The 24,460-nt window shown below is 37.7% G+C and overlaps 2 protein-coding genes and 1 pseudogene across 2 annotated transcripts in view; 1 reads left to right on the top strand and 2 right to left on the bottom strand.

Moving 5' to 3' along the window:
- DIAPH2 (diaphanous related formin 2) overlaps positions 1-24,460 on the bottom strand; it is a 958,873-nt gene that overhangs the window by 805,713 nt on the left and 128,700 nt on the right. The window lies entirely within an intron of this gene.
- Positions 2,851-4,703, top strand: LOC116583590 (nucleolar and spindle-associated protein 1-like). The gene is given in 2 exon segments (XM_032331683.1): positions 2,851-4,127; positions 4,129-4,703. Coding segments are annotated over 2 exon segments (1,374 nt in total). The 5' UTR covers positions 2,851-2,892; the 3' UTR covers positions 4,268-4,703.
- On the bottom strand, positions 12,998-15,410 carry LOC116583589 (annotated as a pseudogene).

Genomic DNA, 24,460 nt, shown 5'->3' with positions numbered 1-24,460 from the left:
CTCAGCTGAGATCTTAATCTCAGGGCTGTGAGTTCAAGCCCTGAACTGGGCCACGCTGGGTATGGAGTCTACTTTAAAAAAAATTCCTTGGGGCACCTGGGTGGCTCAGTCGTTAAGTGTCTGCCTTGGGCTCAGGTCATGATCCCAGGGTCCTGGGATTGAGCCCAACATCAGGCTCCCTGATTGGCAGGAAGCCAATTTTCTGTTTCACCCTGTCCCACTCCCCCCGCTTGTGTTCTTGCTCTCACTGTCTCTCTGTCTAATAAATAAAATCTCTTAAAAAAAAAAACATCCAAAAGTTTAAAAAAAAAATGTTAAATAGGTGATTCACTCACCTGGGAGACATCAGTGTGTTCATTATTAGTCACATACGCATCTAGCCAATTCAAAAACATTATACTCCTATCCCCTGACTGCCCTGAATTAAGGACTATTACATCCTCCTCAGTCTCCACACATACAAGGAAGTCAGAGATAAAATCTAGAGTAAAGCAAAAGGTCAATGAGTTCTGCTATTTATCCAAGAGGAAAAGAGCAAAGGAGAATATAAAACAAGTGTCTTGAAAGACTGGAACATGAGTTTTTGTGTTCATTTCTAAATGAAGCCTAAATTATTATGACTTCCTTCTGCCTTAAAAACAGCTTTAATTTCTCAGGGATCCTCAGGAAATGGTTTTATTCTAAAAACAGACAGAAGTTTTCACCCAGTTGACATAAATGAACAACTTTACTTGAACTGCCCCTGCCTTACTCTCTGAGGCCTTCCCTATCACTGCGCTCCCATAAGACTTCACATACAAACTTACTTTCTGTTTTTCCACCATATTAAGTTCTTTTCAACACTAAGACCTTTGTATTAGCTGTTCCCTCAGCATCAGAGTTTATTTCCTGATCTTCCCATGGCTGGCCTCATCATTCAGGATTCAGATTACAAATTACTACTTCAGAAAAGCCTTTTCTTATTATCAAGTTAAAGGAGTCGCTCTGTCAATATCATATCTCCTTAATTTTCTCTGTCTCACTTATGACTGTCTTATTTTCTTAGTCAATTACTTCTTCACTTGGTTTCTACTCTTCACTGCAAGCTCCAGTAGGGCAAGAATTTTTATTTCATTCAGTGCATTACAGCCAGCACCTAAAACACCATCATTTAAAAAGTGTTTAATACTTTTTTCAGCAAACACATTTAAGTGGTTTTCATTTCTGTCTGTTTTTAAAACGTATCATCAAATTTTAGTGTAAGAAGCCCTTTATCTCACTTCCTCCCATAGAAACATTAAATCAACAACTACATTTGGAGTAATTCCCACTGAAAAAAACCACTGAAAATTAGCTGAACAGCATCTTTCACAACAAAGGATAAAAGGGCCATAAGCAAGATACAGAGGCAAAATTTTTCCAAAAACTCCACCCTCAGCATGGCAACACACAAGAAGGAGGGATTTCACAAAGAGAGCCTATCCCTAAGGGGCACCCCAAACCTTGGAAACAAAACCAGAGATATGAGGCCCCAAAAACATCTGGCTTTGAAAAACCCACAGGGCTTAAATTAGGGGATCGGTTGGGGATCTGAGATACAACTTTACTGGAGTTCAAACAAAGCAGCAGTTTGAGAGGTAAACAGATTATATGTAAATATTCAGTTGCTAATATTAAAGCATCTGCCAGGGGAGCCAGGATGAGTTATTATTTTGCCCATGAATAGATAGTGCAGAGCACCATTTATTATACTATCCCTCAGCCTCACTAGTGGAGATGGGCACATGTGGGCACAAATTTGCTAACACTATAAGCATGCCCTTCCCCAAACTCTTTCCCGGCCTTGCTAAAGCAACTGATGTGCACTTTGTTCCAATTCTCACTAAAGCCACAGGTGTGCTGTGCCCTGGCCCCAGAACCCTTTCCTGACCTTGTTAAGCCTGCCAGCATGTCCCATTCCCAACAGTCTCTAACAGTCTCACTAAAACAAGTGGGCAAGCCCTGTGTGGACAGGAAATATTCCTTGAGTGCCTATCTGTAGAAGGGCTTACAATCCTGGGCCTCATGGAACTGTTAACATCTTAAGAACAGTTCTCAGCAGGATACCACACACAGGCACTACCCAGACATGGAACTAAAACACCCCCCACCTCCGCAGTCTCCATGTGAAAGAGGTCTATTTATTTGCCCTGGAGCACCATTCAAAGGGACAGGCTTCAGGTTTGCCACACATCTCAAATCTAGAGAAAAACTCAGGAGGACACCAACTGCATACCCTACCTTGGCCTCTCAACAACTTACTGGTACCTCTCAGAAAGGACTTTATATTCTCACCTGAAGCTCTGATTCATGCTGCTATCACCCAGGGGACACTTCCTAATCTAATCTGAAGGTCATCAGGGTCCATGATTGCAGCCCCACAAGAATGTATATTTTTGCATACTTTAAAAGCTACTGCCTAAGGGTCTGGTGTCTAATCAATCTAAATCTATGTACTGACTGAGTTCATTCCCTTTGGAACACTGACAGGTCCTGGCATGCCCTCAAAACCTGGGATCTATATAAATAATAAACAGAAATAGAAATAAATAAATAAAATAGAAAATAAATAGAATAAATTGGGCTACTTAGACAATCACAAAAGTACAACAGACAACTAAGAGCTAGGGCAAGGTTGAACAGTAAGATCCATTTCCTATACAGGACTACTCCTTCAACACTGGGAGAGGTATAGCTGTTTTGCCTAATACACAGAAACAGAGACTAAAGCAAAATGAGACAAAAGAATGTGATCCCAAATAAAGGACAAAACAAAACCTCAGAAAAAGACATTTAAAAAACAGAGATAGTGGCGCCAGAGTTTTCAGCTGTGCTGCAGAAGGTGGAGTACAAGTTCTCACTGTGGTCGCCTGGATGCAGCTCGCCAGGGCCGTGCCCTCCCTTGAGGAGCTGGACTCCTTCAAGTACAGCGACCTTCAGATCCTAGCCAAGAATCTGGGCCTCCGGGCTAACCTGAGGGCAGACAAGTTGTTAAAAGCCTTGGATGCCCACCTTAAACTCGAGGCAAAAAAAGAAAATGAGAATCAGGACGTGACAGATGAATGTCTTTCTTTCCACGATGGAAGTCAGACCTCTGCATCATCCTGTGAGGAGGCTGAGCTTCAGAGCCATGGCCAGGAACAAACTGAGAGGGAGCCGCTTGGTCATGGCACCAAAACCAGAAGGTGCAGGACAGTCCTCAGGAACCCTGACACCCAGGATCATTCAGAGATTAAAGTGAGTGATCACACTGAATTCCAGAATCAGGAGAAGCAGGAACACCAGGATCTCAGAACAGTTGCAGAAGCGTCTTCACCACCAGATGAGAGCCAAGGAGAGGAGAATGCCGTTTCCTCAGGAAAAAGAAGAAGAAATGGTAATGAAGATTCAAAGGTACCTTCAGAAGGAAAAAAGTCTCTCTACACAGATGGGTTTTCCAAACCTGGAAAAAGCAAAAGAACTATAAGCACAACTCCAAACTTTAAGAAGCTTCATGAGGCTCGTTTTAAGAAAATGGAGTCCATCGATCAATATATTGAGAGAAAAAAGAAAAATTTTGAAGAACACAATGCATTTCATGAACTGAAGAAGCAGCCAGCCACCAAGGGCACAGTGGTGACTCCAGTTCCTCTCTGGGGAAGGCTCCCCTTGGCTTGCACTCCTACCAGCCAGCGCCGCTCGCAGGGCCAGCCCCTGGATGCTGCGGGCAGGAGCACCTTGTGTGGGAAGGGCTCTGCCAAGAGTTCTGTGCTCTCGGCAACTAAAATGAACGTCAGGTTTTCAGCTGCTACCAAAGATAATGAGCATAACTGTTCACTGACCAAGACTCCAGCCAGAAAGTCTCCACATGTGACCATATCTGGGAATACCCTGAAAGGCCAGGCTGTGCTCGGGATATACAAGATAAAGACCACAACTGGGAATTCTGCTTCTGTTGTTACATCATTCAAGCTGACAACTCAGGCAGCACAGACTCCAGTCTCCAGTAAGAAGCCAGTGTTTGATCTCAAAGCAAGTCTGTCTCGTCCCCTCAACTATGAGCCACACAAAGGCAAACTGAAACCATGGGGTCAATCTAAAGAAAATAATTCTCTGAAGGAACATGTAAACAGTTAGCTTCCACAAGAAAACTTACAAAGAACCTCCTCTCCAGACTAGGGAGGAACAACGGAAACAGCATGAGCAAAGACGAAAAAAGAAAGCAAAGATTTTAGGAGCTCGGAGAGGCCTCATTATGGCTGAAGATTAACTTTTTAACATCCTATAAATAGTATTTTATTCTGAACCCTTTCTTTAGTGTAAATATTTTTTTCAACTGTCTTCCCCACTTTAGTCAAAAGATTCTTCTGCTTTGTTCACTATCTATGTAGTGTTGGTGGTTTTCCTCACAAGCCACATCCCTGAAAATGTTACTAACCTTAAAGCTCACAGATTCTTTCAAATGATTTTTACCTATCTCTGTACAATTCAGTTTTCCAGTGACTCATCCTATAAATTCTTGACCTAGATTTTTAAGGTCAAGTTCCCTCTGCTGATAGAACTGGAATCCTCTTCTAGACAGAAGCATTTTCCTGATTGGAGGTAGTTCTCCCACAAACTTCAGTAGAATTTGGACCACTAACAAGCTGAGAAAGCCACCTCTTCCTCCTCTAGAAAATCAAGTAGTCTTAATTTAGAAACAAGGAACCAAATGGGTTAGTGATAACATATTCTACTTTGAAAAGTGTTTTGTTACCTATGCATGTTTGTTCAGATCACTTGATGTAATTGCTGTCTGTCACTCAATATATTCTTAAAAACTCTACAGTTCATTCTAGCCTGACTTATGTAAAAATAAACAGGGCCATACTGGAAAAAACAAAACAAAACAAAACCAGAGATAAATAATTTCCTTAATAGAAGTTAAAATTAAGGGACATAACATACTCACCAAATTGAGGAACAGAGTAAAAGAACACAGTGAGAACTTCCTCAAAGAGACAGAAAATATTTTAAAAGTACCAAACAAAAAAGTTGACGAATACAATAACTGAAATGAAAAATACACTGGAAGGGCTCACCAGCAGACTAGATGATACAGAAGAATGCATCAGTGACCTGGAAGATAAGGCAGTAGAACTTACCTGGGTAGAACAACAGGAAGAAAAGAGAATTTTAAAAAAATAAAAATAGCTTAAGAAGCCTATGGGACAGCTCAAGCAGAATAACATTTTCATTATAGGGGTACCAAAAAGAAAAGAGAACAAAAAAGGAGCAGACAAGTTATTTGAAGAAACAACGGCTGAAAACATACCTAATGTGGAGAAGGAAAGAGATTTCCAGGTCCAGGATGCACAGAGTTCCAAATAAGATGAACTCAAAGATATCCACAGCAAGAACATTATAATGAAAATGTCAAACAACGAAGATAAAAAGAGAATCTTAAAAGCAGCAAAAGGAAGACAAGTTGGTACCTACAATGGAACCACGTAAGATGATGAGTCAACTCTTCAGCAGAAACTCTATAGGCCAGAAAGAAGTAGCAATGATATATTCAAAGTGCTGAAGGGAAAGAACTTCCAACTAAGCATATACTACCTGGCAAAGCTACTAAGCAGAACTGAAGGAGAAATACATTTTTTTCAAGACAAGCAAAAGCCAAAGGAGTTGATCAACACTAAACCAGCCTTATAACATATATTAAAGGGTCTTCTTTAATCTGGAAAAAAGACATTAACATATAAAACATATAAAGTAAAATCTTGGGACACCTGGGTGGCTCAGAGGGTTAAGCCTCTGCCTTCAGCTCAGGTCATGATCCCAGCATCCTGGGATCAAGCCCCGCATTGGGCTCTCTGCTCAGCAGGGAGCCTGCTTCCTCCTCTCTCTCTGCCTGCCTGTCTGCCTCCTTGTGATCTCTGTCTGTCAAATAAATAAATAAATAAATAAATCTTTTTAAAAAAAAAAAAAGGTAAAATCTTGCTGGTAAGGCAAATACATAGTAATGGTAGCAGATTAACCAGTTATAAAGCTAGTTAAAGGTTAAAGGAGAAATAGTAGTAAAATTAACAATTACTACAATAAGTTAAGGGAAACACAAAATAAAAATATAAAGTATGACAAAAAACATACGTAGTGGGGAAAACAATGTGGTTGTTAGAATGCATTCAAATTTGAAAGAGAGAGAAAGACAAAGTGAGATGAGAGAGTCTCTCTCTATATATACACATATACATACACATATATACACACACATATACACACATGCACAAACACACACACACAAACTTTTATGTGAACCTCATGCTAACCACAAAAGAAAATCTACAACAGTTATACAAAAGATGAGAAAGGAATCCAAACATAACATTAAATTCATTCATCGAAACACAAGGGAAGAGAGCAAAGAAAGGAACAGAGAAAAACTACAAAAAGAGCCAAAATGCAATTAACAAAATGTCAATTAGTCCATGCCTGTCAATAATTACTTAAAATGTAATTCAACTGAATTTTCTAATCAAAAGAACCAGAATGGGTGAAAGAATTTTTTAAAAAGACATCTATATATTGCTTACAAAAGACTCATTTTAGATCTAAGGATACAGAGTATGAGTGGAAGGAAAAGAAAAAGATTTTCAATGCAAATGGAAACGAAAAAAGCTGCAGTAGCTGTACATTTAACAGACAAGACAGACTTTAAAACAAAGACTATAATAAAAAGACAAAGTAGGGTATTACATAATGCTACACAGGTCAATTTAACGGGATGTAACATTCATAAATATTCACCCCCAATAGGAGGTACCTGAATATTTAAAGCAAATCTTAACAGACTTAAAGGGAGAAATTGATACTAATATAATAATAAGAGAATTTACTCCCCACTTGGATTAATGAATAAATCATCCAGACAAAAAATAAAGAAAGTATCAGCCTTACACATCACATTAGACCAGATGGACTTAATATACACAGAACATTCCATCCAAAAGCCACAAAATACAGTCTTGTATTTTGGCAAATATATAGTCATAGTATAGTCTTGTCAGGTGCACATAGAACATTCTCCAGAACAGACCACACGTTAACTCACAAAGCAAATTTCAATAAACTTAAGAAGACTGAAGTCATATCAAGCATCTTTCCAACCACAATGTTATGAAACTAGAAATCAATCAGAAGAATGAAACTGGAAAAAAAAATCACAAAAATGCAGAGATTAAACAGCATGCTACTGCAACCAAGGATTCAAGAATTCAAAGAGAAAATAAAAAAATACTGAGACAAATGAAAATGAAAATGCAAGAACCTAAAATTTATGAGATGCAGCAAAAGCAGTTCATAGTAATACAAACCTACCTCAAGAAACAAGAAAAATCCAAGTAAAGGATTTAATTTTACAACTAAAAGAACTAGGAAAAAAAGAACAAAGGCCAAAGTTAGTAGAAAAAAAAAAAAAGATATACTAAAGATCAGAGTGGAAATAAATGAAATAAAGGTTTAAAAAATAATAGAAAATATCAGTGAAACTAAGAGCTGTTTCCTTGAAAAGATAAACAAAACTGACAAATCATAACTAGACTCAGCAAGAAAAAGGCTTAAAATAAATGAAATCAGAAATGAAAGAGTATTTACAACTGATACCACAGAAATAGTAAAGATCTAGGGGCGCCTGGGTGGCTCAGTGGTTTAAGCCGCTGCCTTCGGCTCAGGTCATGATCTCAGGGTCCTGGGATCGGGTCCCGCATCGGGCTCTCTGCTCACCAGGGAGCCTGCTTCCCTCTCTCTCTCTCTGCCTGCCTCTCCATCTACTTGTAATTTCTCTCTGTCAAATAAATAAATAAAATCTAAAAAAAAAAAAAAGAAATAGTAAAGATCTAAAATATTATGAACATTTAAATGCCAACAAACTGCATAAACAGAAGAAATGGATAAATTCCCAGAAAACAATCATCTAAAAACTGAATCATGAATAGAAAATCTGAATAGATTAATTACTAGCAAGGAAACTGAATCTAATAAAAAAAACTTCCCAGTGAACGAAAGTCCAAAACCAAACAGCTCTACTGGTGAATTCTTCCAATCAAGGATTTAATACTTATCCTTCCCAAACTCTTCCAAAAAAAAAAAACAGAAAATGAGGGAACACTTCCAAACTCATCTTATGAAGCCAGCATTACCTTGGTACTGAAACCAGACAAGAACACTACCAAAAAAAAAAAAAAAAAAAAGGCAGAAGCAACAGCAGATGATGATGTCAATTATACTCCAGTATCCCTGATGAATATAGATACAAAAATCTTTAACAAAATATTAGCAAACCAAATTCAACAATACATTAAAAGATCATTCACCATGATCAAGTGGGATTTATTCCAGGCATGAAAGGATGGTTCAACATCTATAAATCGATGTGATATACTGTATTAACAAAATGAAGGATAAAAATCTTATGATCATCTTGACAGATGCAGAAAAAGCATTTGACAAAAAATTCAACTTCCATTTATGATTTTAAAAATTCCCAAAAAAGTAGCTATAGACAGAACACACCTCAACATAATAAAGGTTATATACAAAAAAACACACAGAACACGTCATAGTCAATGGGAAAAGCTCAGTGTTTCCTCCAGGATCGAGAACAAGACAGGAATGCTCACTCTTGCCACTTCTATTCAACATAGTTTCAGCAATCCTAGCTATGACAATTAGACAAGAAAAATAAACAGAAAGCATCCAAATACAAAAGGAAGATACAAAAGTGTCACCATCTGCAGATGAAATGATTATATATATAGAAAACCCTAGAGACTCCACAAAATACTCTTAGAAATTAGCAAAAGACTGAGTAAAGTGGCAAAATACAAAATCAATATATAGAAATTGATTCCATTTCTATATAGTAATAAGGAACTATCAGAAAGAGAAATTAAGAAAATCCCATTTATAATGGAATCAAAAAGAATAAATGACCTAGGACTAAATTTAACCAAGGCCATGGAAGACCTATATACTAAAAACTGTATGAATAAACTGAAGAAGACAAAAATAAATGGAAAGGTATCCAGTGCTCATGGACTGAAAGGATTAATAATAAAAAAATGTCCCTACTATCCAAAGAAATCTACAAATTCAGTGCAATCCCTACCAAAATTCTGATGGCATTTCTCACAGAAATAGAACAAAGAATCCTAAAATGTGTATGGAACCACAAAAGACTCAGAATACCCAAAGCAATGTTGAGAAAGAACAAAGCCAGAGGTATCATGCTCCCTGATTTAAAACTACACTACAAAGCTCTAGTAATCAAAAGAGTATGGTATTGGCATAAACTAAGACCAATAGATCAACTGAACAGAAAAGAGAGCCCAGAAATAAAGCCATACATATATGATCAATTAATTTATGACAAAGGAGGCAAGAATATACAATGGGGAAAGGACAGTCTTTTCAATAAATGGGCTTGGGAAAAGTGGACAGACAAAGGAAAAAGAATGAAACTAGACCACTACCTGACACTATATACAAAAATTAACTCAAAATGAATTAAAGACTTGAATGGAAGACCAGAACCATAAAACTCCTAGAATAAAACATAGGAGGTAAACTCCTTGACATTGTTGGCAGTATTTTTTTTTAAGATTTATGTATTTAAGTAATCTCTACACACAATGTGGGACTCAAACTCACGACATGCTCTACTGACTGAGCCAGTCAGGCACTCATGCAGTATTTTTTTTTATATGACTCCAATGTCAATGGGAACAAATAAAAAAATAAATAAGGGATTAAAATCCAAAATATGTAAGCAACTCCTATAATTCAATAGTGGAAAACCAAATACACTGATTAAGAAATGGGCAAAGTACTTGAATATTTATTCCAAAGAATCCAAATGATTAACAGGTACATGAGAAGATATCAACATCACTTATCAGGGAAATTAAAATCAAAATTACAATGAGATATCACCTCACATCTGTTAGGATGGCCACTATAAATACAAAAAATATGTTTAATAAACAAAATATAAAAGTGTTGGCAAGAATATGGTAATATTAGAACCCTGGAACACTTATAATGGGGACGTAATAATGTAGCCACTATGGAAAACTGTATGGAAATTTCTCAAATAATTAAAATTAGAACTACCATATGATCCAGAAAAGAAAATAAGTGAAATCGGTATCTTGAAAAGATCTCTGTACTCATCAAAAGATAAAATGAATGGTGGTTCCTCAGTGCTAAGATGAGATGGAAATCCGGAGTTGCTTCATGGCTATAAAATTTCATTCATACAAGATCAAAAGTGCCAGAAATCAACATTGTACTTGGAGTTAATACTGTACTATACACTTAAAATCTGTTTGTTAAGAGGTGAGATCTCATGTTGTATGTTTTTACCATAATATTTTTTAAGATAACCATATAGAACAGAGCAGGTCTCTGCAAGCATATTGATTCATTCCTACTTTGAATAGAGAAATTATTATTATTATTATTATTATTATTATTCTCTTCCAGCTACTACAGAGAAAAGAGTTTTTTTTATAATTTATTTTTTTAAAACATATAATGTATTATTTGCCCCAGGGGTACAGGTCTGTGAATCGCCAGGTCTACACACTTCATAGCACTCACCATAGCACATACCCTCCACAATGTCCATCACCCAGCCAACCCTCTCCCGAGCCCTCTCCCCCCAGCAACCCTCTGTTTTGTGAGATTAAGAGTCTCTTATGGTTTGTCTCCCTCCTGATCCCATCTTGCTTTATTTAGAGAAAAGAGATTATATCCAAGTCTTTAGAAAAGGTGGAATCAGGAGTGCCTAGGTGGCTTGGTCAGTTAAGTATCCTGTCTTCAGCCTAGGTCATGACCCCAGGGCCCTGGGATCAAGCTCCACATCAGGCTCCCTGCTCAGTGAGGAGCCTGCTTCTCCCGCTCCCTCTGCTGCTCCCCCTGCTTGTGCTTTCTCTTACTCTCTCTCCCCCCTCTGTTAAATAAATAAATAAACTCTTTAAAAAAAGGAAAAGGTGGAATCAAGAGAGACAGAGAAAGACACAGAGAGACTGAGATCTTGTTTACATCAAATACTTAAATGGAGCAGCATGCAAAATCACCATGGAATATCAGAAAACATTTGTGGATGGGTGTCAAAAAATTTAATAATAATTTACTATTTTAGGGATGCCTGGGTGGCTAAACCAGTGGGTTAAAGCCTCTGCCTTTGGCTCAGGTCATGATCCCAGGTTCCTGGGATCAAGCCCCGCATCAGGCTCTCTGCTCAGGGGGGAGCCTGCTTCCCTTCCTCTTTCTCTGCCTGCCTCTCTGCCTACTTGTGATCTCTGTCAAATAAATACTAAATAAAATAATAATAAATAAATAAATAAGTAATAATAAAGAATAATAATTAATAAATAAATAATAAAATCTTAAAATCTTAAAAAAATAATTTACTAGTTCATTTTATATGTCAATCAATAAAACATGCATAGGCAATTAAGAACATCTTTAAAATACCTTTATTGTCTTTTAAAGATTTTATTTATTTGAGAGAGAGAGACAGAGAGACAGAGAGCATGAGAGGGATGAGGGTAAGAGGGAGAAGCAGACTCCTGCTTCCCAGAGTCCTAGGATCAAGTCCCGCATCCGTCTTCCTGCTCAGCAGAAAGTCGGATGCGGGACTTGATCCTAGGACTCTGGGATCATGACCAGGACCGAAGGCAGTCACTTAACTAATTGAGCCACCCACGTGCCCTTAAAATACTTTCAAAATACATAAAAACAGTGCTGTTCAAGGTAGCATAAGAAGCCACTTTTGAATGAAGAAAGAGGGTAAAGATCCCTGACATTATGTATCTTAAAACAATCATCAATAGAAGAAATTTTAAGAGAAAATGATGCGGTATCTATATGATGATACCCTTAAAAATACATAAAATCAAACTCTAGGCTAATCTTATAGTCCAATGGCAATGAACTTCTTTTTTTTTTTTTTCCTTTTTTGGTGTTATCTGGATTTCCATTAAAGGTACCCCCACAACCCACAACGTGGTATTTCAAATGTATCTCAACATACGTTCCTGACAGCTATAGTTGAAAAACATCTACAACTATTGCTTGCACTGCTGGCCTTCCCTTGTTGAATTAATGTTTTTTAAAAAAAAGTTTAGAGTAAGAAACCATTCATGTTGAAAATGTGAAATGTCTTCTTTAATGGATAATTAAGCATCACCACATCTATGTAAAGTGCATACGTTATTTTTTAATTTTTTTTAAGATTTTATTTATTGATTTGTCAGAGAGAGGGAGAGAGAGAGAGCACAGGCAGACAGAATGGCAGGCAGAGGCAGAGGGAGAAGCAGGACCCCCGCCGAGCAAGGAGCCCGATGTGGGACTCGATCCCAGGATGCTGGGATCATGACCTGAGCCGAAGGCAGCCGCTTAACCAACTGAGCCACCCAGGCATCCCACACGTTTCTGAATGTAAACTTTTAAGTAGGATTTAAACCAGACTTGCAGACAAATTCAAAATAGGAGGCAGGATGGGGGGAAAATGCACAGAATTTTTTTCCTCTGACTAATAAAAAATCTTTTGTTTTATTTTAGAATAATGATTAGCCCTTCGACTGATACAGGTACCAGAGGAATTGATACCATTTTATAAATTTTATCATTACATTCTTTATTCTACATGTATGCCTCATTTGAGTTAATAATCAATGTTGGGTAGAATTCTGTCAATCTACTAAGTATTTGTTAAGTCAGCCCCATTATGAAGATGTAAGAGAGCAGGAAGGATAACACCTTTATTAAAGTATCTAGGAACTAGTGCAATGTGTCATACAAAGGATCATGAAACTAAATGGTCCCAATTATGAGTGAGCCAAAAATTACACTATTTTTATACCAATTGTTCTCTGAGATATAATTGGCTGTTTTTTATTTACATGAAAAACAGACCTCAAAAAAAGCTGACATTTTTTAAGGCCCCAGGAGATTTTTTTTTTTTTGCCAATTTTAAATACAGTTTTATTTAAGACATTGCATTTTCCACTTAACAGTACAGTGCTTATAAAGTGCAAATGTTTATGTCCTTTCCCTGTGCACATATTTCATATTCAAGTATGAAGAATGTCCAGTTTTTTTTGCTACAGCTGCACAATGTTACAACTGCCATGGAATTTGCTACCAATTTGGGTCCTTTGAATATTGTGTGTGGAACAATGCTAAACCTATTTATTCTCAGGTTGGTTTAATCAACCTCTTCAATGGTGGACCCAGAGGAGGCACCACCAGAGGAAGGAGCTCCACCACCAGAGAAGCCTCCAGGCATTCCTCCTGGCATGCCCCCTGCACTGTGGTACAGCTTGGTGATGATGGGGTTGCAGACTCTCCAGTTCTTTCTGCTGGTGTTCAAATTCTTCCTTTTCTGCAGTCTGGTTCATATCAAGCCAGCTGATGATTTCATTGCACTTGTCAAGAATCTTCTGTTTGTCTTCATCATTTATCTTGCCCTGAAGGTTTTCATCTTCAACAGCTGCTTTCATGCTGAATGTGTAAGACTCAAGTGAATTCTTGGAAGACACCTTGTCCTGCTATTTCTCATCTTCACCTTTGTACTTCTCAGCTTCCTGGACCATGCACTCAGTATCTTCCTTGCTCAAGCGACCCTTCTCATTAGTGATGGTAATCTAGCTCCTTTTCCTGTGCTCTTATCCACAGCAGAGACACTGAGGATACCATTAGCATGATATCAAAAGTGACCTCAATCTGAGAGATACCACGAGGGGCAGGAGGTATGTTTGTGAGTTCAAACTTTCCAAGTAGGTTGTTGTCCTTGGTCATGGCACACTCACCTTCACACACCTGAATAAGCACACCAGGCTGGTTGTTGGAGTAGTTAGTGAAGGTCTGTGTCTGTTCGGTAGGAATGGCAGTATCATGCTTGATGAGAACAGTCATGACTCCTCCAGCAGTTCCAATGCCAAGAGAAAGTGGAGTAACATCCAACAGCAGCAAATTTTGAACATTTTCAGATCTGTCTCCAGAAAGGATGGCTGCCTGAACAGCTGCACCATAAGCAACAGCCTCATCAGGGTTGATGCTCTTACTCAGTTCTTTTCGACTGAAGAAATCTTGGAGAGGTTTCTGAATCGTGGGTATATGGGTAGAACCACCCACCAGGACAGTATCATGGATCTGAGACTTGTCTAATTTGGCATCCCAAAGGGCTTTCTCTATAGGGTCCAGGGTGCCACGGAACAGGTCAGCATTTAATTCTTCAAACCGGGCATGAGTAACAAGAGGTATAGAAGTCGATTCGTTCATGCAGAGAATCAATCTCAATACTGGCCTGGGTGCTGGAAGAAAGTGTATGCTTAGCATGTTCACAAGCAGTATGGAGACAACGAACTGCCCTCTTGTTTTCACTGATATCCTTCTTATCTTTGTGCTTGTACTGTGCAATAAAATGGCTGACCATTCAGTTGTCAAAATATTCTCCACCTAAGTGGGTGTCTCCAGATGTGGACTTAACCTCAAAAATCCCATCTTCAATAGTAAGTACTGACACATCAAAAATGCCACCTCCTAAGTCAAAGATCAGGACATTCCTTTCAGCTCCAACTTTTTTGTCTAAGCCATAAGCAATAGCAGCAGCAGTTGGCTCACTGATGATTCTAAGTACACTGAGACCAGCAATAGTTCCAGCATCTTTGGTAGCCTGATGCTGACAATCACTGAAGTATGCAGGTACTGTGGCAACTACATTGGTAACCGTCTTCCCAAGATAAGCCTCTGCGATTTCCTTCATTTTCGTCCAAAACATACAGGACACCTCCTCTGGATAGAAGCTTTTTGTCTCTCCCTTGTATTGTACTTGGATCTTGAGCCTGCCAGCATCATTCACCACCATGAAAGGCCAATGCTTAGTATCAGATTGGACAACAGCACCATCAAATCTCCATCTAATCAAGTGTTTGGCATCAAAAACTGTGTTGGTGGGGTTCATCGCAACTTGATTCCTTGCAGCATTACCAATCAATTGTTTGGTGTCTGTGGAGGCGACATAACTTGGGGTGGTTTGGTTTCCCTGGTCATCGGCAATTATTTCCACTTTCCCAGGCTAGAAGACACCCATGCAGGAGTAGCTGGTGCCAAGATCAAAGACAACTGCAGGTCCCTTGGACATGGTTGCTTGTGTGTGGGCCTGGCTCGGCTTGAGAAGAACACAGCTGCCCAAAGATCTAGACCTGCATTCAATGAGTCCTCAGGAGATTTTTAATTATTGTTTTTCTACAACACCAAATCTCACTTTGTGATGGACAGCAGATGTAGGAGCAACCGAATCTGAGCATCATGGACCAGATTCTTCTAAGTATCCTTACTGTGCTAATATGCTCTTGGGCAGGAAAGCCCAGGATTTATAAAACCTTTAGCCCCACATCAAGTTTAATAAATTCCTAGCATCCTTTGTCCTCTACCTAGCATCTCTGACCTCTATTTAGGACTTTCTCCTTAGCTCAGAACTTGTTCCAGGATCCCAGATTATTTCTCAATTTCCTACACTACTGATTCCTCTTCAACACTGAAACATTACTTAAAGTTGTCCAATGGTCTAGCTGGATTATTACTGACCTGGTTTCCTTAACCAATGATTCCATTATGTCTAAACTTCTCCTTTCTTATTGCAAAAATTATGTGTGTGTGTGTACATGCGCATGTGCACATGCACATGCACGCATACACAGGCACATTTTATTGGCTAACCAAAAATATGAATGCATTTAATGATAAAGTAGCAAGTCCAGATTAAAAGACACCAGAAGTCAGAAAACTAAGCAAAAACATATTGGATCATACATACATAGTCAGAACCTATATAATGTAATTTTTAACTTTTAATTCTTTACATTATAAGCCCTGTATGCTCTTGCTTGGATATCAGTGATACACTGCCATACTGGAAAACTGAGGATTTATCTGTAAAATTTCTTAAAAGTGAAAGGAAAATTCCCCAAATAGATTTTAGAATTCTTTTTTTTTTTTTTTTTTTTATTTGACAGAGAGAGATCACAAGTAGGCAGAGAGGCAGGCAGAGAGAGAGAGAGAGGAGGAAGCAGGCTCCCTGTCGAGCAGAGAGCCTGATGCGGGACTCGATCCCAGGACCCTGAGATCATGACCTGAGCCGAAGGCAGCGGCCCAACCCACTGAGCCACCCAGGTGCCCCGATTTTAGAATTCTTAATACTGAAATGAAAATCCATGATACAACTATTAGGTTTCTGTATAGAATAATCACTAAGCAGCCTGTAAAATTACATCTGCATTTATTCCAATAGTACTTAGCAGTAATATAACAAACTAAGAGCTCTGTATTCAAATTTCATTTTCCAGTTTTCTCAATTACAACAACAGTAAATAATGGGGAAAATCAGCAACTAGGACGGATGCTACATAACTGCAATTGATAATTTCCTATACTCTGTTATCTGACTACTACTCTAAGGTGCTACCTACCTTTACCTTTACCTAGTCAGAAATACCCAACATTATTTCACTCAATAGTTAATAACATCAGAAGAATTATCTCCAGAAAGTCACTGTTACAATATTTTCACACTGCCTAGGCTTTTCCAGTAAACCATCTCACATTTCTTCTCATTTGATTTTTTAAGATCTTACTTATTTGACAGAGAGGACACAAGCTGAGGGAGGGACAGAAGGAGAGAGAGAAGCAGACTCCCTGCTAAGCAAGGAGCCTGACAGAGACTCAGAGCTCAGTTCCAGGAGCCTGGGATCATGATGTGAGCCACCCAGGTGCTCCTCATTTGATTCTTAGACTAGTAAATCTGCACTCAAAAAGAAGCTGGTTAAGGGTCTGACCTGAAAGATTATTTTCAATCTAAGTGAATTTCATCAGGTGTGGAAATATTATAATAAAATACTCCACCCTTGGGGCGCCAGGGTGGCTCAGTGGGTTAAAACCTCTGCATTCACAAAAGAAACAAAAGCAAAAATGAACTTTTGGGACTTCATCAAGATCAAAAGCTTCTGCACAGCAAAGGAAACAGTCAACAAAACAAAGACGCAAACCACGGAATGGGAGAAGATATTTGCAAATGACAGTACAGTCAAAAGGTCGATAACCAGGATCTATAAAGAACTCCTCAAACTCAACACACACAAAACAGATAATCCTATCAAAAAATGGGCAGAAGATATGAACAGACACTTCTCCAATGAAGACATACAAATGGCTATCAGACACATGAAAAAATGTTCATCATCACTAGCCATTAGGGAGATTCAAATTAAAACCACACTGAGATACAACCTTACACCAGTTAGAATGGCCAAAATTAGCAAGACAGGAAACAACATGTGTTGGGGAGGATGTGGAGAAAGGAGAACCCTCTTGCACTGTTGGTGGGAATGCAAGTTGGTGCAGCCACATTGGAAAACAGTGTGGAGATTCCTCAAGAATTTAAAAATAGAGCTTCCCTATGACCCTGCCATTGCACTACTGGGTATTTACCCCAAAGATACAGATGTCGGGAAAAGAAGGGCCATCTGTACCCCAATGTTTATAGCAGCAATGGCCACGGTCACCACACTGTGGAAAGAACCAAGATGCCCTTCAACGGACGAATGGATAAGGAAGATGGGGTCCACATACACTATGGAGTATTATGCCTCCATCAGAAAGGATGAATACCCAACTGTTGTAGCAACATGGATGGGACTGGAAGAGATTATGCTGAGTGAAACAAGTCAAGCAGAGAGAGTCAATTATCATATGGTTTCACTTATTTGTGGAGCATAACAAATAGCATGGAGGACAAGGAGAGATGGAGAGGAGAAGGGAGTTGAGGGAAATTGGAAGTGGAGGTGAACCATGAGAGACTATGGACTCTGAAAAACAACCTGAGAGTTTTGTTTTTTTTTTTAATTTTTTTTTTTTATAAACATATATTTTTATCCCCAGGGGTACAGGTCTGTGAATCACCAGGTTTACACACTTCACAGCACTCACCAAAGCACATACCCTCCCCAATGTCCATAATCCCACCCCCTTCTCCCAAACCCCCTCCCCCCAGCAACCCTCAGTTTGTTTTGTGAGATTAAGAGTCACTTATGGTTTGTCTCCCTCCCAATCCCATCTTGTTTCATTTATTCTTCTCCTACCCACTTAAGCCCCCATGTTGCATCACCACTTCCTCATATCAGGGAGATCATATGATAGTTGTCTTTCTCCGCTTGACTTGAAGGGGCGGGTGTGTGGGAGGTTGGAGGAACCAGGTGGTGGGTGTTAGAGAGGGCACGGATTGCATGGAGCACTGGGTGTGGTGCAAAAACAATGAATACTGTTACGCTGAAAGGAAAGAAAAAAAAAAAAAGAGCATGGCCCCAAACAAATTGATTTTCAATATACTATCAATGAATAGTTGTAAATTATAATTTTAAAAACAAAAACACAAACAAACAAAAAAAAACCTCTGCCTTCAGCTTGGGTCATGATCTCAGGGTCCTGGGATTGAGCCCCGCATCATGCTCTCTGCTCAACAGGGAGCCTGCTTCCTCCTCTCTCTGCCTGCCTCTCTGCCTACTTCTGATCTCTGGCTCTGTCAAATAAATAAATAAAATCTTTAAAAAAAAAATACTCCACCCTCAATTACTATAGGCAACATGGAACTCCAGTGACAGCACTGGCAATAAAACAAGCCCAGGCAGAACATTTCCTCGGCATGGACTGTTTTCCCTAGCAGGGTTCTCTGATGTTACCAAAGGCAGAAAGTATCAATGTATCATGTTTTTCTTTAGCTTTGATCTACTAAGTAATTCAGGTACCAAATCCCTTCAGGAATGAAGTGAGAAATAAAAACCCAACAAATAAACACGATGCAAGATGTATATTTGCCTAATTTCCTTACCTTATTTCTGTCTGTACTCAAATGTCACTACAAGGCCCATTCTGAGCACCCTATTTCAAATTGCAACTCTCATCCCTGGTACTCCCTACCATACTACAGTTATTTTCACCATAGCATTTACACCTGAGATTTCATCTAGCTAGCTAGTGATGTGTATGTATATGTGTGTGTGTGTGTGTGTGTGTGTGTGTGTGTGTGTGTATGGATATATATGCATGTATTTTTTTCTTTCTTCACTATACTGTATGCTAAGCTGCTACAACAATGCCTGGAACAAAAAAGACACCCAAATATATGTTATTTTAACTATACTCAACTCTAGTATGTTCCCATGATTAACATCAAGGAATCTACTTCAGTGTTATCTACATTTTGGCAGTATGTCAGGGTTATTAAAGAATTTCAGTGACTCTCCTCATTTCCTATTAAGATTAAGGGTTTCCACATTTGAAAATGACACTCTGATAAATTATATGCTTTTCTCAAAAGTTTTAAATTAATCCCATTTAGATTCAGAAGATGTCAGTGCTTCCCTGCAAAGACATGCTTTTTCTTACTACCCAGAAGCAATTCCTTTTTCAAGATGATAGTTATCATTTATTTATGCTGAATAAATTATTTCCAAATTTTAACGTATATTTATAGCTTTATTTCTAAGACACCAGAAAGAAGTGAACTATTATCATTGTTCAATTAGAATGATAAAGCACTACTTCTGTACTGTTTTCCAAAATTAACTTGCTTAACTATCCCAAATTATGACTGAAAAATGATTTATTTGGTGAACAAATATTAACAATATTTCATATTATTTTGAATAGTTATAAATTCATTCCTAACAAGTTTTATAAAACTTTTATTCCTTCCCTTACCTTCCATTTAACCAAGAAGAGAAATTACTCTATTACTTGCTATTTATCAAAGCTTAACTAAACACTTCTTTCCACTATATGTATTTGCTAAATGGATATGAAAGAATATGAGATTTGGGGGGTTGGAAAGAAGAGAGAATAAAATGTAAATATTATGAGTTTCACTTTAGATAATTAAATTTGAAAAGATGAGATAAAACAGTGATACTTTCTAGGTATCTGGAAAATAAGACCAGAAGGAGATGAGAAATCTAGATCAAAGATATATATTTAAGAGCACTTACATAAGGTTGATAATATGAATTCAACATGGCAAGCAAATTTTAGCAGAAAAACAGGGCCTCAAATGAAAACTCAGACTTAGGCAAAATTATTGGGGCAGGAAAATGGAAAACTAGGAAATAGAAGCTGGGTACAGATAAGTAAAAAGCACAAGAGTTTCAAAGAATGAGTAGGGGGTGGTATCAAATGCCAAGGAGTTTGAAGAAGATGACATCTGAAAAAAGTTCTACACATTTGGACTCTAAGATAAAGGTAAAAGATACCCTTGGAAAAGGTTATTAATTAGAGTACATGTGCAGAAATTATGTTATCTAGTATTGAAGTATTTTCCTTTGTTCTACATGGCTATAATAATAATATTATTAGACATTATATGGTACGTGCTAGATGACTGGTTTGTGCAAGCACACCCTGAATGTCTCTGTTAATCACTATCTTGAGAATACACAGATCCTATCCTCCCTCTATATTCCCATTCAATAGGATATGAAAAGAAACATGTTGTTCAATGTTCAGGGTCAAGGGCTCTGGGTGTGGCAAATGTCTGGAAGGCAGGCCTTGATCTCCTTGGAACACTGGCCACACAGGAGGGAAAAGGCTGCAGACAGTTGCTAGGCTGTTTGCTGTACTATAAAAGCTTGCCACATGTAGATTCCAGCAGTAGATGCTTTGTTCTACCACTCCTGAACACCCTGTAAGAAAGTTCCCTCAATGAAACTATCCCTCGATCTCTGTCTCCAGGTAATTTCTTTGGTCTTGCTTGGTCAACACCTACCCTCCTTGGCTTAGAGTTGGCCAAAGTATGGCAACATAGACACTGGTTGAGAATAAAAGTCAGTCCAATACATAAAATAAATAATGTGTGCTGTGGAGCTCTGTTAGCATATTAGAATTAAGGAAAATATAATTAGTGAAGTTAGAGGCTAACGTATCAAATTTTCTATAGGGAGTTTTTGATTAAATATAAATTGATATAGAAGTCTCTAATATTTTAATTCTTAAAATGAAAATATCACATATTATGTTTAACTTAAATTAGTAAAGAAAATATCTTTTAAAAAGACTGATAATTGATGATGAGTTTAACTACTGTTAGAGGTATAAATTAACCATTACTTTAGAAAACCATTTGGCGTTATTGCTGTAGGGGAACCTATGTATGTAAACTATGATGTGGTAATTCCATATACCAAATAGAAATGCATGCATAAGTATATAAAAACAAATATACAACAGTATTCATAACAAAACCACAAATGTCTGGCAAAATCTGAATTAAGTAAGTTAATTTTGATATATTCATATAATGGAATACTATAGAGCAGGGGTTGGCAAACTATGGCCATGGGCCAAATCTAGCCAGCAGCCTATTTTTACAAATAAAGTTTTGTCTGAATACAAGCATACTCACTTATTTACAGATTTTCTATGGTTGCTTTTGCATTATAAATGTCAAAATGAGTGGCTGCGACAGGTTATGTAAAATGGGCAAAGCCTAAAATATTTACTCTGCCCCTCTACAGTAGATGTTGCTGACCCTGGCTATAGAATAAAATGACAAACTACATTTACATTCAAAATTATAAATGACTGGGAAACCTGGGTGGCTCCGTCAGTTAAGCATTTACCTTTGGCTCAGGTTATGATCCCAGGGTCCTGGAATGGAGCGCTGTGTCGGGCTCCCTTGCTCATTGGGGAGTCTGCTTTTCATCTCCTTCTCCATCTATACTCTCTCTCAAATAAATAAATACATCTTTAAAAAAAATTGTGAATGACTCTCACAAACATGGAGCTGAAGAAGAGAGGACAGATACAGAAAAGTAGATAGCGTAATTCATACAAAGTTTAAAACCAGGCAGTACTGAACTATAGTGTTCCCAGTCATAAAAGCAGTTGCCTTTGGGGAGGAGGAAGGCAATATGAATTGGGAAGAACGGGTAATGTTTTATTTTTTGAATTGAGTGTTCGTTACATGGGAGAATTCACTAATTCGTTGAACTGTATGTTTATGATTTGTGCATTTTTCTGTGTTACATATTCCTTCAATAAATGCATTTTTAAAAGTAGAAGGATTATATGCCAATTTATTAATAGTAGTTACCCTTAGAGTATAGGATGGAAAGAATGAGATATTATAATGTATGTACTTCCATATCTTTTTACCTTTTTAAAAACATTTTATTTATTTATTCCAGAGAACAAAAGAGAGAATGAGAGAGAGATCGCAAGCAGGGGGAGGGGAAGAGAGAGACGCAGACTCTCCACTGAGCAGGGAGCCTGATACAGGACCCAATCCCAGGACCCTGGGATCATGACCTGACCCAAAAGCAGACACTTAACTGACTGAGCCACCCAGGTGCCCTCTTTTTAACTTTTTGAAATAGTTTATTACTTTAAAAATATGAAAACAAAGTAATAAAATGATATGTATTATTAAATATCTTCACCATGTCATGGTTCTATATTTTTATCAACAGGATTTAATATACTGTAGCCACTCAAGTGGTAATAGGAGGTCAGAACTAAATGCTTATATCACTCAACATCTCTGTTTTGTGAACCACTAATACAAAATATATTTTATACCTGTTAACAACTTATGCTTTATCTAGGAGTTTCATAATCTTGTGAAACCTTCTCACATATTTTAAAAATATGATCTTAATTATTTTTGTCAGATTATAAACTGCTCCCTTATCTTTAGTAATACTGTCCATTTAATATGATGTTCTTAACTGGCCCCTTAAGCTAATTCTCTTCCTTTTCAAAGAGATAAAAGACTTCAGGCATTGAAAGTGACATTTAAAAATGCTCTTAGCAAATACCTAATTGTTGCTTAAAGTAAAGATTTAAGAAAAGAAATATTTCTGCATGATTTAATGACTGTTTGCTGTAGCAAAGTTCTTTTGTCTGGTCTCTAATACAATCCTCTACACTGTCTTGTTCAATATGCAACAAAACAATGATGCAGTTTTTGACAAAGAGCCCATCTCCCTATTGAGGTGGCACTACAGGATAATAGCTGCCTAAGCTACACAATTCAGAGATATATTTTAATATTAAAGTATCCGTTAATCAGTTTTTAAAGCTACAATGTTCAAAACTCAGAACAATATGTAAAACATTCCTTTACCAAAGGGAGTGACTAATCTTCTGTACAGCTTTGATAAGTTACCAGAAATAGGTTTATCTCAGAAGACTGGTTATGATTAATATGCAGTTCATAAAGCTCCTTAGCTCTATGGTCTCTCTCTAACTGAATCCAGTAAAGATAGGTCACGCATTTTTCATATTCTCTTTTCACCGATGACAGATCTCTAATAGGATTTATACGCATTTGATATTAATTGTATCAGAGACTGCGCCAACTGCAATAACCCTTCATTTCTTTGCCTTTTAAAAGCTATACATAAATTAAAAGTTTCCATTTCTGTTTGAATGCAGCTCTCACTGGCTATCAACCATGTTAAGGATAGAAGGTTGAAAAAGATTAAGAACCACCTCATCTAGTTCACTGAAATACCAAGATACCAAAGGCTATAAACCCAGGTTTGGAGCTGTTTTAGCTATCTTCTCCCCTTATGTCAGAAGAGCTCAAGTATATAACATTAGTCAAAAGCTTGCACTCTGAATTGGAAAGGAAAGGACATGGTTTTAATAACCAACTCACAGAGGGGTGCTGGCAGTAACCCATCATTCTGATGAAATATTGCTTTTCTAACCATCTATGGAGATCACACAGGAGATGTAAAAATGAGATAGTGCTACCTACAATGAAAAAACAAGTGTCCTGAGGACTCAATCTAAAATAGTCCTTAATTTTAGCTCTAAACTCAAAAGAGGCTTCACTTGTGTCTGGGGGAAAAGAAATATATCTTTCAAGACAATTCAAATTATAACTGCAGTTAAGAGAAGTGGACAATTCTATTTTCATATCCTATATTCTACACGATGACATAAATAGTGAAAAATTTCATTCTGCAAAAGAGCTTAGCAAGGGATTTGGCAAAGTAATGAAACATTGCTTTATGCTCTACCAAAACACTTGGCTATTAGTGAATAAAATCCAACTAAAAAAAAGTAGGTCACAATTGTAATGATTTTCTTTAGTTAAAACAGACTACATACAATAATTTAAAAAACAACCCACAAAGACCTCTGTATGACTGATTAAACTTACAGGAATACCTCATTGTTATACACACACACACACACACACACACGTATTTTATAATAACGTATAATTTACAATGATATAATTTTTGTCCTTCAATTAAGAAAGGTTACTTTTTAAGTGAAACACACCAAAAAAATCAGCCAAGGTAGAGAGACTTCACTGAGTATTCAGACCAGAAAAAGGCCACACTTTAGAAAT

This window comes from Mustela erminea, chromosome X (genome assembly GCF_009829155.1).
Source record: "Mustela erminea isolate mMusErm1 chromosome X, mMusErm1.Pri, whole genome shotgun sequence".
Classification (NCBI taxonomy): domain Eukaryota; kingdom Metazoa; phylum Chordata; class Mammalia; order Carnivora; family Mustelidae; genus Mustela; species Mustela erminea.
Note: the sequence above shows the minus strand (reverse complement) of the source record. Positions and strands in the feature narration are given on the sequence as shown.